This window comes from Durio zibethinus, chromosome 22 (genome assembly GCF_047325235.1).
Source record: "Durio zibethinus cultivar Kanyao isolate XHJ-2024 chromosome 22, ASM4732523v1, whole genome shotgun sequence".
NCBI classification, from domain to species: domain Eukaryota; kingdom Viridiplantae; phylum Streptophyta; class Magnoliopsida; order Malvales; family Malvaceae; genus Durio; species Durio zibethinus.
In genome coordinates, this window is record NC_143183.1 from 15,002,898 (window position 1) to 15,017,380 (window position 14,483).

The window sequence follows — 14,483 nt, forward strand, 5'->3', positions numbered from 1 at the left end:
TTGCTCTCTCTCTCCTTTGCTGTGGTGGTTTTTAGCCTTCTAGTTTCGGCTTCAAAACATTACTTCCTAACAGCTTGTGAAAGCCTTTTATAGCTTAATTTAATGAATTTGCTCTCTGGAACTGGAATGAAATGAAGTTGGGATCGCTATGATGAGATCCAAGACCTAGGTTGTTTTAATAAACATCACTAAAGATGGTTACTCTTGGCCAATGGTTTTATTTTATTGAGTGCCAATGCACACAAAAGGTTTATAATGGCTGTGACCTTTTGAAATTCTGCTGCAAGGAATCCTCTGTTTGGAATACTAACATAAGCAGCGCAGGGCTGCTTCAAGATGCATTTCCTTAGGCTTTTGCGTGAGTAAATGGTAAAACAGCATTATGAATTACATTATTGATTTATCAATTCTGCTTCTTTGTCACTGTTGTTTGACCCCAACACATGCCAGAATTGTAATATTCTTTTCTTGAGTGTATAGACTTCTGAATGATTTGAGCTTTAACTCTAATTCACTTCTCTATGTTGGTATTGTCTTCTTGCTTTGATTCTTATTTGACTTTTTGTCATTTTGAAGTGCCATACGTTTATAAATCCCTCGTTAGATATATATGTTCAATAAGTAATCATGAGAAATCTTTATTGAGAAGGGAAGAGAAGCCAGAACTCTCTTCAGCAATACAAAACCATATCGGCCCCTGGAGGAGTGGAGTGGATGAAAATCTAAATATTACATATATATATATACATATATATAATCAAGAATACCATAAAATGTTTGCTAACAGGATAGTGTCATGAGAGGTAAGGCAAACTAGGTAAGATTCAGCGTGATGAGAAGAGTGAACTATATGATGTCGCCAACAGAAGGAAGGTGAGCAGAGAGAGTGACAATTTGGTGGTGCTTCCATCTGATGAGCCTTTTTCCTGTGTGGATGGTACAGTTTTAGATCCACCTTCTGCATCCATTTTTAACATTTACAATGAGTAAAGTTGAAGAACAAACAAGATTTGGGGAAATATATCTCATTGTTTTTCTTGCTATTTGAGATTGTTTTAACTTTTATGTGAAAATTCAATGTCAACTAGATAACTAAACATGGGAGTAACCTGACGATGGAAGAAGTAGATAACTATTTTATACCTGTCGGAATAATGCTCCCAGATTCTGGTGATCCTACCGGAGAGTCTGCTGGAGCTGGAGAAGCAGCTGATAACAGGCGGGCATGGTTTTAGTAGACTACCAGACAATTTTGAGTAAATTCCAATCATCTCTTAATTAATTGAACTTTTTTAAACTACTATTATTATTATTATTTTCATCTCTCAAATATTTCTTGATTGATCATTGCATAAAAAGTTATGGGAATATGCATAAAAATTTTGCTGACATTTATGCAAGATTGAGATTAAAAAATTTAATACATATGTAATTGCATCCTTACCATTACAGCTGCTAATGGGTGGAGTCTGAACATTGCATGAGCCAGGCAAGGCCAAAGCTTGAGTCTGGTTGATGGTGATCCCAAGTGATGAAGCACCACCATTAAGGACTTCACACAAGCATTGTGGTGATGAACGCACGACATTAGCAAGCTGTGTGCAGCATTGTTGAGATGGGGTTGATGAGTTCCCGGTAATGTAATTTAGGCAGGGTGACAGGCTGATCAATATACCAGTGCAGCCTGACTGAGCTGTAGCTCCTGCGCAAAGCATAGCTACTAGAACCAGGACAAAACATGTTGCCATCTTCCTGTTTGCCATTAGTTCTCTCGGTATGGTAATCGCAGAGAATTCCTGCAAATTGAGCTGATTTCCTGCAACTCTGAAATGTGGTTGGTATCAAAGCAGTAACGGCAAAATGGTGAGGTTTTTGTAGGGAGACTATGCGATGATGGCAGTTGCAGGTGACCAACTTTCCTAGTTTTTAACAGGGTCAATAGTCAACTACAGGTTTATATCTTTGAAGTGTTCAATGGAATTATATATTGTTTGGTTTCAACGGAGAACTTTATAGGGTAGCTACGTGGGTGACCAACCTATATTCAAACTGATGAATCTTTGATGCAGGATGCGTGGATTTTTAAAGCGTTCAAAGCTGAACACTCCTGGAAACCTCAACTGTGAAGAAAGCTTAACGTGTTTCTGACTCCACCTTTCCACAGAATTTAGCCTTGTGAAACTCTCTCCTTCAAGAATTTGAATCTGGTTTAGAAGGAGAAAATTCGTTGCAAAGTTAAAAAGACAATGAGCTAAATTGTGTATTGGAGAAGGTCGTTGCTTGCTTCTTCTGGTTTCCTCTGAAAATGATATCTCTGTTTTATTGCTTCGGACCAAAGAAAACGGACTGCCTTCATTGATGATTTAGGACATGACAGATGTCCTAGGGACCAAGGGCAGACTTTGAAAACACAAAATTGTAATCAAGTCATTCGTCAACATGGCAAAGAGGACACATTTGCCCATCGGTTCAGGTTTTTTGTTTTCTAAAATTCTCTCAAATATGGAGAGTTTCAGGCAACTCTTTGAAATTTCATTGTTAATTTCATGGGGGCTTGTTTAAAGTGTTAATTTCAGCAGACTTTCAAGGTGCATGGACTTTTGTAAAAGTTTAATTCTTTGATAAAAATCAGATTTACATATTACAAAGCAAAAAATGTTATTATAATGAAATTAATTTTTAATATCTATTCAATAATAAATTTTAGATATTAAAAATTAATTTATGAAAAAAAAAATCAAACAGATAAATCAAAATAAAATTGAACTAAATTCATATATGATGAGATTAAATTTAAAACATTAGGCTTCACTTTGAAAAAAGGTAAAAATAAAAAATTTGATAATTCGATGATTAAAATTCATAATTTTATGATAATTTTTTTATTTTGTAAATTAACAATTAAATTTATAAATTTTTCATCCTTATTTTTTCATTTAAAAATAAAATAATTAAATGTCTGATAAAATACAATCTATTATCATAATTGAAAAATATTTTTATTTCAATTTTATCTTAAGACAATCATATGCTTTATACAAAAAAGTTAAAGTATTCTAAAGTCAATAAACCATTGAACGCGTCTCCCTCCCATCTCCAACAGTGGGCGACAATGGCTTCAAATACACTGCTGAAAATATTCAAATGCATCGCATTGTGCGGTTAAGGCCACAAAGTAGTTTGGATACCATTGCACCCCTAGTGTGATGGTATCCAAATGAACCCTAAAAAGGAATTAAGTTATGAAATCCTATATATAAATACTGCAGTTGTATAGTTTGCATTGCGTGCCACGAGTCAATTTTAACTTTTTTTTGTTTATTGAATTGTTTTCATTAACTAATACGTGGTTTTTTTTTTTTTTTTTTTTCATATTTTAGATTTGTTTTTTTTTTTTGTGCATGGGCCCACATGTAATTTTTTAATTTATTTTTCGTGGGACCCACCATCAATTTATTTTTTTTTTTTTATATATTTTCATAACATGTTTAATTAATTGTTATGTTGTGAGCCCATTTTTATTTTTATTGAAATTCAATTTCTTTTTTTTTTTCAAATTTCAAAATTTTTTTAAAATTTTTTCTTGAGTTGTCTTTTTTTTTTTAATGTTATTCGTAGGACCTACAGTTTATTATTTTTTTATGTATTTTTATAATATTTTTATTAATTTTTATATTATAGGATCCGTTTTTTAGTAGAACCATTTTTTCCTGTTTTTTTAATTATTTAATAACTCTTTTTTCCATCAAACTCATTTTTAAATAATTTTTTAGTACAACTCATTTTTTCTTTTTTTTTCTAATTTTTTTTTGCTTTTATTTCTCGAGTCTCATGTGTATTTTGTTTTTTTTTTCGCATTCACTAGCTATAAAATTTTTTAATAAATATTTTTTTAGTATGTACTTTTTGTATTCGACACACTTGATATTAATAGTATGTAATATTTATTTTTTTAGTTTTTAACTTTTACTCTTTTTCATTTTTTTATATATTTAATAAATAATTTTTATTTTATTTTTGGGAAACTTACTTGATATGAAATGTAAGTCATGTATTATCATTATTATTTGATAAAAATTTAAATATTTTAAAATTTTTTGAGGTTAGGTCCATCGATATTATTACTAAAAATCTATATTTTTTAGTTATTTTTTCTTTTTTAATTTGATAATTTTTTGAAAAATGTATGCTAACGAATGTGTAGATATCACATTCAAATTTGATTTTTTTCATCTTTTTTTTTTTAAATTCATTATATTAAATTTTCTTTTTAATTTTTCATTATTAATGTTGCATGTCAATACAACTTTCTTTTTATTTTTATTTTTATTTTTTGCTTTTAGTTTTTTTGGTAAATTATATTAAATTGGCCCTACACAGAAATAAAAATTATCTAAAAAATTATTAATATAAAAAAGAAAAAGTAAAGAAAAGTAAATTAAAATAAAAACAAAAGATATAAATTCGTGATATAATTTTACAAGAAAAGCTCATCATTGTTATGTTTTGTGGCAACCCAACTTTCTTCCATTTTTTTTTTTTTTTTGCCTTTACTTTGTTAAAATTTTTTTTTACTTCCCTTCATTTTTTTTGTTTTTTAATTAGATAATTTTTTTTTTGAAAAAAAAATGAATGTATAAAAGTAGCACTCTATTTCCTTTTTTTTTTTTTTTTCTTTTTTAGTTTGTCTAAATTAGATAATTTACAACAAAAAAATCAAGAAATAATTTTTTTTAGAAATGTCAATTGAGGTATGCTTAATAAAACAACTCATATCTAAGGAGTTTTGATTCATCCAAATATGATATATACATTTTTTTTATTTGATTGAATTGATGCTTTTTCTCGAAAATCAAAATCAAATTGGACGCGAGTTTATGGTATTATATCTCGTCTTGACTATATATATTAAATTATATTTTATGTTATTTAATTTTATATTTATGTATGTATTATATTAATAAGTTTTTATTTAATGTTTTAATTTTAGAAAAATATCATATTTATATATGATTAAGATGTAATATATCCATCCATTCATTATATAAATTTTACTTTTTTTTTTTACTTTTATTAGCTAAGTGCTCAAATAAGGATCTAATGCTTGCTTGTTTTCTCAATTAAGGATCTCAGTTTTAAATTACTTTAGTGTAAGATATTATGCTTTTGACTTTGTTTAGATAAGGCTTTCATTATGGTTGTAGCTTATATGTGTAAAAAAATAACGTGAATCACTATTCTACATACTAATATAATAAAAACATGGTTTAACTAAAACTAAAAATAGCCGTTGAAAAAAAAAACCAAATCAATTGTGAAAAAGGAATTTAGGGTTTTGAAAACAAAATTTTCTCAAAGCAATTATGATTCCCCAAAGCAAGATTAAGGAGAAATCGACTGGAATCAACTTCAATCATGATTCACGCTTAAGTGTCCATCAATTTCAAGTTAATTTTTTTTTCTTATAAGTTTTGACAAATGTGTGATCGTAAACAATTAGTTAATAGTTATTTGTTAATAGATATGAGTTTTGAATTGATGAAATGTTATAAGATTGATGAAATGTTTTTTTTTTCTTTTTTACAGATATGAGTTTTAAATTAGCGACAATAAGATTTCACTATCGAGGAACATTTGTTGGAAAATGGTCCTAATTTGATATATATAAATGAAATTATTGAAAACTTAACATTTAACCCAAACAAGGTTACTTTTTATGAGTTATTAAATGTTTGTGAAAATGCTGGATTTATGAACATTAGGAGAATTTTTTATTTAAAGCTTAGTTTTAAACTTGATGATGGACTTAGAGGCGTTTGGGATGATGAAACTACTCTTAATATGATAGGATATTTGTTAGATAATAAAATAGTAAATGTCTATATAAAAAATGGAATAGATATGCTTGAAGTTGTTCCTAAGATATTAAGTTTACCATCAACAGAATTACATTAGGTTCTTATTACTAATGAACCATCTAATGAGGTTGTTGTTTCTAGTGATGTGAATGATGGACATAGGGTTCAATGTGATGTAGAAAAACCTAATAATGTTGTAGAAAAAGCTAATAGTCATAGTGAGGTACAAGTAAAAATTGATAATGAATGTGGAGATTTTATTCATGATGTTCCTCTCCAAGCTATGAATGGTAATGAGGATGAAGAAATTGTTGTTGCTAGGTTTAATTTTAAGAAAATGAGAAACAATAAGGAAAAAATAATAAAAAAAGAATGGGTGATAGAGTGAATATAGATGATAATATGATTGGAGTTGATTTCAAGGTCCAAAAAAAGTTTTTGATAAAAGGTACCATAGTGAGTATTATAACTCTGATGAATATAAAAACCCTTTTAATGATGAAAAAGACATGGTGGATGATCCTACTGTGAGAAAAAGTAAGTTCCCAATTTAAAGTCTAACTATAGGTACCTTTATATATAATTATACATATTGTTTGAGAACTCAAAACATTTAAGCATGCTTTGTCATTATTGGCTATTCATACAAATAAGGTTATAATTTGGGCAAAAAATCATAAGAATTTTGTGAGAGGTAAATGTGCTGCATCTAAGTATCCTTGGTAGATATATGCATCTTTTGATAAAAAGTTACAATTATTTCAAGTGAAGACTTACAACAACAATCATGATTGCAATAAGATGCTTAGCAATCCAAAGATGACTCAATCTATTTTAGTTGAATTGTGTACTAAAAAGTTTATGAAGAACTTTTTTATAAAGAATTAAGAGATACATGAAATAGTTAAGAATGAATATTAGACTGGGGTGAAAATAAGCATAGTAAGGAGGATAAAAAAGAATGTGGATTATAAAGTGATTAGCAATTATAAGGAAAAATTTGCCCACTTGTTGGATTATAACGTGAAATTAAAAAAACTAATCCTAGTTGCATAGTAAAGATGCAAATGCATAAACAGATGCCTAACTCTCCAACTATCTTTGAAAGATATTACATATGCTTTGCTGCCCTTAAAAATGGTTTTCAGAATGGTTGCAAACATTTTTTAAGGCTTGAGAGTTGTTTCTTGAAAAGCTTAACAAACGGTAAGTTGCTTTATGCAATTGATAGAGATGGAAATAATCATATGTTTTCCAATGGCTTCGGCATTAGTGGAAGTGAAATGCATATCTTCTTGTAAGTGATTTCTTAACCTTTTAAAGTAAGATATCACGACTTTTGGAAATGGAATAGGTTGCACTATAATGACAGACCAACAAAAAGTAATTTATATGTTAAATGTATTCAATTATTTATTTCTTAATATTATTGAATCTAATCCTTTATTGCAACGCCGGGCCTTGATAAAGCAATTAATGAGTTGCTTCCAGATGCTAAGCATACATATTATGCTAGACATGTATATGTTAATTGGGTTAATAATGATCATAGAGGTTAAGACATAAGACAATGCTTTTGGAAGATTACTAAGGCCAACATAGTTACAACATTTGAATACTGTTTGAAGGAATTAATAGCTAAGAAAGTAAAAACAGCTAAAGATATACTCAAAGTCCCACCTTAACAATGGTGTAGAGCATTTTTCAATACTAACTTTAGAATTGATTTGGTAGGCAACAACTTGTGTGAAGCTTTCAATGGAATATTATTGAATGCTAGAAGAAAACCTATTATTTCTTTATTTGAAGACATAAGAAGAGATATGATGTTAAGAATTGTGAGAAAAAGAAAAAAAAAATACCAATAACTAGAGAGGCAACATTATTATTTTATGGTTTTTTTGTTTTGTTATGAACAGTATTTTATTATTTGAGTTTTTGGTGCTTTTTTGGATTGGAGTTAATAGTTTTAATGGAAAATATTAACGAAAAGTAGATTTAATGGCCTATGTAAGTTATACCTGTAACTTAGTCCTTATTTGAATAAATTCGAAAATATTATATCCTACATTGAACTAAATTAAAATTGAGATATTTAATTGAGAAAACATACAAATGTTAGATCTTTATTTGAGCATTTAGCCATTTTTGTTTGATCCTCATTTAAGGTTTCAACATACCACCTTATTTTTTTTTTTTCTTTTTTTTTTCAACTTTTTTTGTTTTTATTTTCAATTTAGATAAATTTATATTTTATTTTCAATTTAAATAAATTTATAAAAAAGCAATGTATATGCTCATGTGGCACTCCAATTTGCAATTTCTCTTTACATAATTTTGCCTTCACTGATTGAAATCCTGCATCCATCATTGGCTATTTCCCTACATGAATAAAATTTAATACATGCATATTTACAGAAAATGGAAAGATGAGACATTAGTTTTGTTATAATTGAAAGACATTACAGTTGAAGCATGAAGGGAATTAATATGAAGAAACTTTTGAATATTACTCACGCATGAACTTAGCAAACCATACAAACTTTGTAGAACAGATATCAATTAAAGCAAACCATACAAACTTTTTGCTAAAACGACAACACAATTCTGAATAAAACACAACTATATAGGATCCTAAATGGTGATAGAAGCATGAAAGATATCCCATGGCCGTAAGAGCCTTAGATGGTGCTGGTCGAAGTTGAAGCATAGAAAGCTATGGGAGGCAAGAACAGGATGAGCTGATGCGGTATTGTGAAGATAACAGCATGGGAAGTAGCTAGCACTGCTTCAGATCCACCTGCACCCATTCAATCAAGAATATAATGTGCATGGTTCCGTGGGATTGTTACACAATTCTCAATTCTAAAACTTCATTTTATTCATTCTTTCTTATTTTTCCCTACCGTTCCCGAATTAGTCATTTATATGATAATTATAACAGTTTCATGCGTATATATTAAATTCAATTCCAAGGCAGCTGACTGCTTTGCCTAAATGCAATAATTGTTTATATGATAAGGCTATGTATGAAAGTAGTGTTATGATGTTTAGTTTTTGGTACAAAAGAGGTCATAACTTAAGAAAAATGGAAAAGATTATAAACGTTAGAATATGAATTCTCAAATGTCACCTCTTAAATGTGACTTCATGTCACTTCTTAAATGTGACTTCATAAATCAAATGAATTATATAATACTAATGTTATTTGGTATACATCGTAGTTTTGGGGAAGATAAGGTTGAAGCGAACCTTATTTCCAAATAGAAACTGTTAATTGAGTTTGCTTTCATGGGAAAAAGACTCCTACAGGGATGTCAAAATTTGTTTCAACTTTTTCTTAAACTAGTAAAATTTGAAATCCAACAATATAGCTTATAGCATGAAGTTAGAGAATCGAAACGATTAGAGTTGTATTTCTTGCGTGGTTCTGAGCTCTTACAACAGATCTTCGTTACAATATTCAAACTTTTTTTGGCTTTGTATTTATAAGTTACACATTTTGTGCTTCCAAGGAAGCATTTTTTAGGGCAAAGTATTAAGTTAGCAACAAAAGTGTATGTAATTAATTATCAGAGTAGACGAGATTTGAACTCAGAATTCTAGAGTTTAAGCTGATAGCTGAATGATCATTAACAAACATGTACCTGATTTTGATGAACTGCCTGCGGTGTCATCGGAACCATGTGGTAAACCTTGAGGAGAACCGGCTGGCGAATCAGAAGGAGATATTGAAGTTGCAGGTCCATCAGCAGCCACCCATGTAGTATGAACATATTGGCTTTTTACCATTGCACTTGATAATGGATGGAGTTTTCACATTGCAAAGTGCAGGGAGTGCCAGAGCAAGTGTCTGGTTAGTTGACACACCCAGTGATGAGCCAACGCCATTGAGCGCCATGCGAAGACATCGTGGCTGTGATTGACCAACATTAGCAAGCTGTGAGCAGCATGAAGCAGATGCGGTTGAGGAGCTCCCTGTCACATAATTAAGGCATGGAGCCATCGTGATCAGCACACTGCTGCAATCTGATTGAGCCATATTTCTTGCCCAAAGCAAGTTTACCATGACCATGACCAGAACCTGCGAGGTGGTCTTCCTTGACGCCATTTAACGGCTAAAATGCCCTACAAACCTTGAATTGAAGTTGTAGATTGTGTTGTTTGAGTTGGATTCTAGTGTATTGATAAAGTGACTGATTTATATAAGAAATGAGAAATCGGATTATTCGAAAACTAAAGAGTAAATTCCATAGAGATCCTTGAGTTTTGAGTGAAATTCAAGTCAAGCCCATTAATTTTGAAAACGGACATTCCACCCAAAGATGTTAACAGCATTAACAGAAGTTGGGCAATTACATAATTTCCCAAACCCAGATGTGTATAGCGGACAACACCACTGACAGCTCTTCATCGTTTTCTTTCTCTTCCTCACCTTTTCATCAGCGTTTCTCTTCCTCAGTTAGGCGCACTGATTTTTTTCTCTTTCTCGTCATCCCGTGGCCTAAACCTAAACACAATCCGTGATTTTAGTTTTGAAATTTAAGGTTAAGCTCACTGATTTTTTTTAGTTTCGTAATTTAGAGTTGGTGAGTTGGTACTTGATTTGAAGGCAAAAGCAGGGAAAATTGTTCAAGCTTTGGAGCAGAAGTTTTTTACATTAGAAATCAAAGATAATTTCAAATTTTTCATTTGATTTTAGAAATGAGGCATGCATAATTTTTTTTTTCTTTAGTGAGTGAATTTGTTCATTTTCATGATAGTTTTTTTATTCAATAAATAAAAAATAATGTTAAGTTGTTGTTTGATTACTTTGGAAATGCAAGAAAATAACGATAATATAGTAAAATGTTATCTTTTAGTTCTGATTTATCCTTAGTTTAGCTCAAAGATGTCATTTTTATATATAGGCTATTGATATTTGAAAAAAAAAAAATTTAAGTAAATAGCTTTCATCAGTTAGTTAAGAATGTTTTTGCATATACAAGAGTTTTTGAGAAAATGAGCACATTCCTCTATCCAATATAACGCCCTTTATATATGAAAGCCAAACAATTCTTACTTTTTAATTTACACCTGAGTTGTGTTAAATTCTTAGTGAGACTTCGTAAAAATAAATTAGTTTTTTTGAATTTTTTTAAAAAAATTTATCGTATTTAAATATGCTAATGAAAATAGTTTTTGTTTCATCTCCCATTGGGTTTTATTATTGAATCTATAATTATGCTTTATTTTAATAATTTTTTTAATCTTCAAATTTGATATTTGTGCTTGTTGGCCAACTTTTGCTATCAAGTTTCAGCTTTTCATTTTTTAACTCTAGCTTTTCTTGTGCCCCTTTGGTTATTATATAATATGGAATTTGATTATGTTTTCTTTTCCAGTTTAATTTATATTTTGGTTACTTAAAATTTCAATTAATGGGTGTTTTTAAAGATATAAAGTAGTTTAATGAAAATATAATTCATAATAATAATCTAAGTAAGAATAAGAAAATTGCCTAGAAAATATCATATGTCGGGGATATTAATTAGTTGATTACTCGTACTCTTTGAGAATTTTTTTCAAGCACTAGGTGAACAGTTATAAATGAATATATCTCATATCAATTTCAACCAACAAAATAGAAGCTAGTTTTTCTTCATGATAAATCTCCTCAATTTCAACTCATTTCTAAGATTTTTTTTTTTAATTTTCTAATTTATTTTACAGTTATAAATGATGAAGTATTTCTTTTTCAAATTTAAGTATTTGAAGTTATTTTCCATTTAGGGGTATAGTAGTCTCTAGAAGACATTCTTGATAGATTTTTTAACACTGAATTAAGGGTAAGATCATTTTATCCTACTAAATTGATAAGTTTAAGATAAAAAGAAAACAATTGATATCATATTCAAGTAAATATTCCAAACCATTAAGAAAGAGTTCAAGAATGAATATAAATTTCTATCATGAACAACTATGTTGCCTATCATTTGCGGTTACTTGAAGCATGAGATGAAGGTAGTTAAGTAACAATAGAAAGCCAACTGCTTCAAGAATAGTGGGTTAGGTCAAATTAACTAAGATTATATACGGGAATTTTAAATACAATACATGACATGATACAAAAAATAAATATAACAATAGTTTAAAATTTTTACAAAAAATCGTATATAATTTTGACAAAAATTAAAAAAAAATTATTTAGTAAAAATTAAAATAAAATATGACATAATAATTTTATTATTTTACTAATATTAAATACGAAATAAGATATACAAATTGTTAGGTTTAGGTAGGATTGTCTATCATATCTTAGTAAATTCAGCGAAAAACGTGCAGTGAGATATTAATGGTTCTTATTGGCTGATTGCTTGGTAGCTTTGACTTCGATAAGCCTCCAATTGATAAGATTGGCACTCCATCTTGGGGCAGGTTCAGGTCAAATTAGGTTCCATTAGACCAACTACGTGGCTACTGGCTAAACCAATCTCCTTGGTTTCACTCAATGTTGGTTAAGGTAGTTGAGCTTCAAAACCAACTTCAAATCCACCCGCCACATCTCTTTACCTAAACCCCTCCATATAAATTCACTTATCCTTTGCCTTCCAATCATCAAATTCCAATTCAAACACCACACTCAAACATCCAACCATCTGTTTTTTTCTTTTGCTTCACCAACATTAATTCCCTTATTCAACTGCTCCAAAGTCTGCCCAAACCACAATCCAATGGAGTTCTGCAATCCATCTTCTCGCCTTGTTCTACTTCTGGTGGTAGCTTTGGCAGCATTAATGCTGCCAGTTTATGGGCAGACCAATACTCCATGTAGTCCATCGATGCTTAGCACCTTCACCCCTTGTATGAGTTTCCTTACCAATAGCAGTGCCAATGGTACTTCACCAAGTGCAGATTGTTGCAACTCTCTTAAGAACCTCACAAATGGTAGCATGGACTGTGTCTGCCTCATTGTGACTGGAAGTGTCCCCTTTCGTATACCAATCAACAGAACTCTAGCCATCTCTCTTCCCCGGGCTTGTAACATGCCCGGTGTCCCCGTCCAATGCAAAGGTGCAAGAAATATATTCAATTATACCATATCAAAGATTACATTCGTGCATGTTCTGTCCATTAGTCTAATGAAAATACTAATATGAGAATTTTTCGTGTTTTGCAGCTGCTGCTGGTGTACCTATTCCTGCTCCAGGTAAGGTTGGACTAACATATTTTGGAAATGATCATAGGATTCCATTACAAATTGCTTAATTTGACTCGAATTTTACTTCAAATAGGCCAAAACTGACAATTTGCATAGTTGTTTCTCTTATTTTCCCGGTCAATATAAATGATAGGTTCAAAAATACCGTGACGAAATATATGGCAGGTCAAGAGCTGACATTATTGTTTGTGTAAGACTGAAAAAATAGATACAAATTTCTAAATAGACAAAAACTCAATATAAAGAAAATAGACTTTGATATTATATTAAGTGTTTAACTTAAAATGATAATAAATTGAGCAATTCAAACACATAAAGGATAATATTAGGGGTGATAATAATTTGGATCAGATGGGATTTAATTTGATTTTTTTAGATAATACATAAAATTATGAATTTTTAAAATTTGATATGAATCTAAATCAAACTTCCATATGATCCGAATCGAACTAAATCAAACTGAACTAAACCAAATTTATCAGTTCAGTTCGATTCAGTGGTTTTAAAATTTTTTTTTTTGTTTTCATATATTATTTTAGTATAATTTTTAATATATTTAAATAAATTTAAGTATAAAATAATTATTTTATTTTATAAATATTTAACATATATATAAAAACTAATAAAAATGTATAATTCAGTTTGATTTTATTTTTATTTTTATTTTTCACTTTTTAATATAAAATCTGATGTGAACCTAATATACACATTTAATATCTAAATTTAATTCAAATTAAATAAAAAATTAAATTAAACCGAACACTATAATTTTAAATTAATTTTTAATTTTCTTGATTTTTTTCTCTCCCCTAAACAAAACTACTTTAGTATGTGTTGATTAGTTTATTTATTCCTTGGCAGGTCCAACCTCATTTGTACCCGCCCTTTCTCCAGGAGCTTCACCAACTTTAAGCCCAGAAGGTAACTAAACTGCTGTTTCAGCTCAATTGTCAATGCTAATGCAATTCAAAAGCAAGCACTTTAGCAGTTACCACTAAGCTTATTGCAAATTTGACTTCTGGTTGTGTATTTCTGAACAGGTTCCATTGTGCCAGAACCAACACCATCAGCTGAGGCACCAGAATCCGACACCACACCGGCTCTAACTTCACCATCTTCAACAGTGGGTCCTGAATCCCCAACATCCACTACAGGGAGCCGCCCTGATCTTACCCCATCGGCTACCAACCCATCTTACAGTTTTTCACCATTCCTTGTGCTGTTGACATCAGGATTTGTCATTTTCAAGTACTACTAGGCGGTGATATCTCTATTTATATGTATTTATCGATTGTTTGAGCAGTATATTCTTTTAGTAGTGTGAAACTATTGTTTTGAGAGCCATATTGGGTGATTATTTCTACATAAAATGATATTTTAGTGTATTTTTTATTTAGAGTAATAAAATTAGAAAATTTGTTTTA

General features: G+C 30.0%; 3 protein-coding genes across 4 annotated transcripts; 1 reads left to right on the plus strand and 2 right to left on the minus strand.

Moving 5' to 3' along the window:
• Positions 1 to 613: 613 nt before the first annotated feature.
• On the minus strand, positions 614 to 2,473 carry LOC111307336 (non-specific lipid transfer protein GPI-anchored 5-like). 2 transcript variants are annotated; one of them, XM_022905343.2, is made up of 3 exons: positions 1,445 to 2,248; positions 1,144 to 1,209; positions 614 to 958 (listed from the first exon to the last, which is right to left on the minus strand). In XM_022905343.2, the coding sequence occupies exons 1-3, from the start codon at positions 1,761 to 1,763 to the stop codon at positions 825 to 827; spliced, it is 519 nt and encodes a 172-aa protein (XP_022761078.1). In that variant the 5' UTR covers positions 1,764 to 2,248; the 3' UTR covers positions 614 to 824. The 2 variants fall into 2 exon arrangements, with proteins under 2 accessions (XP_022761078.1, XP_089607689.1); XM_089751563.1 differs by lacking the exon at positions 1,144 to 1,209 and having other exon boundaries at positions 1,445 to 2,473.
• Positions 2,474 to 8,518: 6,045 nt separating this feature from the next.
• LOC111307103 (non-specific lipid transfer protein GPI-anchored 15-like) lies at positions 8,519 to 9,969 on the minus strand. The gene is made up of 3 exons (XM_089751468.1): positions 9,650 to 9,969; positions 9,506 to 9,615; positions 8,519 to 8,658 (listed from the first exon to the last, which is right to left on the minus strand). Exons 1-3 carry the CDS (start codon positions 9,967 to 9,969, stop codon positions 8,540 to 8,542), a joined length of 549 nt encoding a protein of 182 aa, XP_089607594.1. The 3' UTR covers positions 8,519 to 8,539.
• A 2,479-nt stretch (positions 9,970 to 12,448) lies between these two features.
• On the plus strand, positions 12,449 to 14,483 carry LOC111307337 (non-specific lipid transfer protein GPI-anchored 20-like). The gene is made up of 4 exons (XM_022905344.2): positions 12,449 to 12,911; positions 13,018 to 13,047; positions 13,921 to 13,980; positions 14,100 to 14,483. Exons 1-4 carry the CDS (start codon positions 12,572 to 12,574, stop codon positions 14,315 to 14,317), a joined length of 648 nt encoding a protein of 215 aa, XP_022761079.2. The 5' UTR covers positions 12,449 to 12,571; the 3' UTR covers positions 14,318 to 14,483.